Source organism: Fopius arisanus, unplaced genomic scaffold (genome assembly GCF_000806365.1).
Source record: "Fopius arisanus strain USDA-PBARC FA_bdor unplaced genomic scaffold, ASM80636v1 scaffold00327, whole genome shotgun sequence".
NCBI lineage: Eukaryota > Metazoa > Arthropoda > Insecta > Hymenoptera > Braconidae > Fopius > Fopius arisanus.
Genome location: NW_011888066.1, coordinates 25,578 through 29,712, shown reverse-complemented (window position 1 = coordinate 29,712; position 4,135 = coordinate 25,578). Strand labels below are relative to the sequence as shown.

The 4,135-nt window shown below is 42.6% G+C and overlaps 1 protein-coding gene across 2 annotated transcripts in view; it reads right to left on the bottom strand.

Moving 5' to 3' along the window:
* Window positions 1–202: 202 nt before the first annotated feature.
* The window catches only part of LOC105272834 (uncharacterized), a 22,928-nt gene continuing 18,995 nt past the window's right edge, over window positions 203–4,135 (bottom strand). For both annotated transcript variants that reach the window (XM_011315059.1, XM_011315060.1), the window contains exons 5-6: window positions 3,698–3,911; window positions 203–396 (exon numbers count right to left, since the gene is read on the bottom strand). In XM_011315059.1, coding sequence (XP_011313361.1) covers window positions 224–396; window positions 3,698–3,911 — 387 coding nt within the window. In that variant the 3' untranslated portion in view covers window positions 203–223. The remainder of the gene's footprint in view (window positions 397–3,697; window positions 3,912–4,135) is intronic.

Below are 4,135 nucleotides of genomic sequence, written 5' to 3'. Positions count from 1 at the left end.
ATCGACCAATAGGTGACGTCGATTGTTGATCAATAACTCAATCTCTATTTTATTCCTGAAATTAAAAAAAAATTATGAAATGTTTATTCTCTAGCAATTGTCTAACCTGCAACTTAAGGGACGGTCGTTCACTGCGAAAACCCCCAAATTTTATTATCAAACAGTGATGAATTTTAAAGAATATTTATTAATTAGACGAGTGAGTACAAATAATCTCTTAATTTTATTTTGCCCGTCGAGTACTTCTTTTTTTCTCCTTCGCCTTTTTGTGAACGTCACGATCGGAGTTGAGCTTGGTCTGGATGTTTCCTTTGTAGGCCAGTTCCCAAGGTACTTCATTTCCCGCGGCATCCAAGGCGACGAGCCAATGAGCTTCTTGTAACGCTTCCAAAATATCTGTCGAAAAATTGATCAAATTAATGGAATTGGTAACTTATCAATATAATTTAAATACTTGACATCAATCATAAATAATGGCCGCTACAATAATACTGACAGTGTTTCGGAATGAGGTCTGTTTGTGTTTGTGTCTGTATGTGTTTTTATCTCAATCAAAGCGTTTAGATGTGCTGCAGTCCAGCAGAGATAATAGAGATATTTGTTTCACCTGTTCATTGTTTTTTTTTAATGAAACAAACACAAAAGTGCCAAAAATCTACTTTTTATTACAAAATCTTTGACTATTCATCTTTTTATTATTTCATCTTTTACTCTAACTTTTACAAAGCAGTCAACGAATTTTACTAAACGGTTAGGTAATTTTCCCTCAACTGTCAAAACGCTACATGTGTACCAAATGTAACGGTCATTTCTTTAGAACTTTTCTCATCGGGTGCTAATTTTCATCGCGTAAATCAACCAGAAACTTCGAGAAACAATTATCTTGTGGAATAAATGTTGTGACCTTGGCCGGGAAATTAAAATATAATAACTCCCGGTGAAGTCACTATTAAATATAATAAAGGAATAAACGAATGATTTTTGAGGGGAAATTACTTGGTATTTGCGGGGGGACCTGAAATGAGAAAAAAAGGGGGGGGGGGTGAATAATTACTCGGGCGGGATAGTAGTAATAAATGTTCTCTATTTCAATAAATGGAACGTCTGAATATGGTAATTCTCATAACAACAAAAATCCAAAAGTGTGACCTTCTCTTAATCACTAATCAAGGGTGGGGCGTAGGGCCAGCCAGCTTGCGACACACGCACAATTAATATTAGAAAAAGAAGGGGTGATTATATCTCTGCAAAAAGGGGGAGAAGTGGAGGGGACTAGTAAAAAAGTATCGCTAATTAGGGGGCTTGAGTTATAACAAAAATGAATTTCCGGGACACAAAAGATCGTGAATATTAAATAATTATAATAATGGAATTTAGAGGCTCACCGTTGGGGGGAATTATCATGACAGGGGGTTCGTGAGGGTTTGTTGGAACGGGAAAGGCAAGAGAGGGTACTCACGGTGATGGCGTCTATCCTAGTCCTTTTTCCACAATCTCTCAAAATCCACGGGAAACTCCTTCGACCAAATAGCCTATGTCCTCCTCGTCCTCACTCCTGGGTCTTTGGCACAAATTCTCCTCCAAAACTCTTCCTTTACGAAGCACCTTCACTCTCTCCTCAAAAATATCTCCTCACCAATATCCTCAAACAATATCCTCAAATAATCTCCTCAAACAATATCCTCAAATAATCTCTGATAACAATTTCCCAGCAAACACGGTTACACACGGGGCAGCTGCAAAACGAGTGATGGCTTCCCCATCCTCGCTATTCTTCTTCCCCGATCATCGGTGATAATCGGGGTCAATCGGGGACACTCGTCATCGGGTGTCCTCGTCCTAATTATCTGTTGTGCCCGATTAGCATATATTCCTTTTTCTCTCTTCCGGGTCACGTGGGCTGTGACGTATGAGTGGTGGTTTCCTCTCCTTCCAAGTCACGTGGGCTGTGACGTATGAGGGGTGGTTTTCTCTCCTTCCAAGTCACGTGGGCCGTGACGTAGGGATGGTGGGTTTCTTTCCTTCGCGACGATGTTCGACGATGTTCCACCGCGTGAGTGTAGGGCTGGGGTAACGCGGGGCAAGGGAAAGGAATCTCTCGGGAGTGGGGGCCAACGGTGGCAGGTTTGTCTCTTTACCTTACCCTAATCCTTGACCTACTTACTGTGACCTTGGCCGGGAGATCAAAATATAATAACTCCCGGTGAAGTCACTAATAGATGAAATAAATGAATAAGAGAATGATTGTGTAGGGAAGATTCCTTGTCGTATACGGGGGGGGCCTGAAATGAGAAGGGGGGTGGTGAATAATTGCTCGGGCGGGATATTATAAACACAATCATATATTTCAATAAAGGACGGAAAGTGTAATAATACAGTATCTCACAATAGAAATTCTTGGCCTTCTCTTAACAATTAATCAAGGGTGGGGGGTAAGGCCAGCCAGCTTGCGACAACCACGCACTTGTTGTTAGAAAAAGAAGGGGTGATTCTATCTCTGAAAAAAAGGGGGAGAAGTGAGGGGTACTAGTAAAAAGTATCGCTAATTAGGGGGCTTGAGTGATGACAAAACATAAGTTTCCGTAAATATTAAATAATGATAATAATTGAATTTAGAGGCTCACCGTTGGGGGGATATATTATTACAGGGGTGTCGGTAATACTTGTTGGGGTGGGAAAGGTAAGAAAGGGTACTCACGGGGATGGTGACGATTCTAATCCTCTCAGGAAAAATCCTCCACACGAAATCGTCCACACAGGGCTGTCCTTCCTCTCTTAGTCCTCACTCCTGGGTCACAGTTCCTAACAATTTCTCCACAAAACCTCCTTGGCAAATAATTCCACAATTTCCTCAACACAATTCTCCTCAAAATTCTCTCCACAACTCTTTCACCAATACGCTCACACGAACTCTTCAAAATATCTGTTACGCACGGGGCAGCTGTATTACGAGTGATGGCTTCCCCATCCTCGTGCTCGTTCTTCCCCGATTATCGGTGATAATCGGGGTCAATCGGGGACACTCGTCATCGGGTGTCCTCGTCTTGATTATTCGTTGTGACATATTGATGTATGTCCTTTTTCCTTCTTCCGGGTCACGTGGCCTGTGATGTAGGAGTGGTGGTTTTCATCGTTGTTCACCGCGCCGCATGTGCTGACGAGCGGAACGGCGGGTACGGGGGGGGTTTCTCCTTTTCACCACGATGGTGTTGTTCGCGGCGTGAGTGTAGTGGAAGGGGAGGACGCGGGGCAAGGGGAAGGACTATTGTGGGGAGTGGGAGCCAACGGTGACAGGTTTGCTAACCTGCTCTCGAGTTGTTTATCATTCTAACTTAATTCTAATTTATTTTTCTTATCCTAACAAAAATGCATGTATAACTTAGGGGGCTGGGGAGGGGCCAAAAAGTGCCTCGTCACATTACATATAAAAACAAGTCATTATTAGGGGGCAGGGGAGGGGCTAAAAAAGTTCCTCGTCACAATGTGTGTATATCATCTAGTGTAAATATTGTACACTGACATCAAGTTTAATTTCAGTATATCGACGAGGTTCACGCCAAATCAACTGACTTTCGTGTTTTTCCATTGCACCTGCAACATTCTCACCAAACCCTACAACATTCCCCCTCCAGGACCACCCGGATTACCGAAATTCAACATATTTTTAACAACATTGATAATCAAGAGTCGACCTCACCTTTCAATATAATTAAATCATCACTTGGAACGAGCTCTGCTTCTGGATGCTCGTGGGCTGTTTTTTCCTTGATCTCAAAATAAAAGTTGTCTCTCTGGGTTCTCTCAGGCCAGTACCACTCAATGAGTTTATTTACACGTTTTCGAAAAGTTTTCTGATGCAAAATCTGCTGGTATTTCAGAAGAGCCATCGTTTTTTCATGAGGCAAGTGCACCTGTAAATGACGTAGATGTCTATGTACTGTGACGAGGCACTTTCTTTGGCCCCTCCCCAGCCCCCTAATTTATACACTTTTGATAGACTAAGTTAGAATTAAGTGAAAGATAGGAACGCAGCAACAGGTTAGGAAACCTGTCACCGTTGGCTCCCACTCCCAGAAATATTCCTTCCCCTTACCCCGCGCCCCACCTCAGCACTACACTCACGACCGACGGAAGA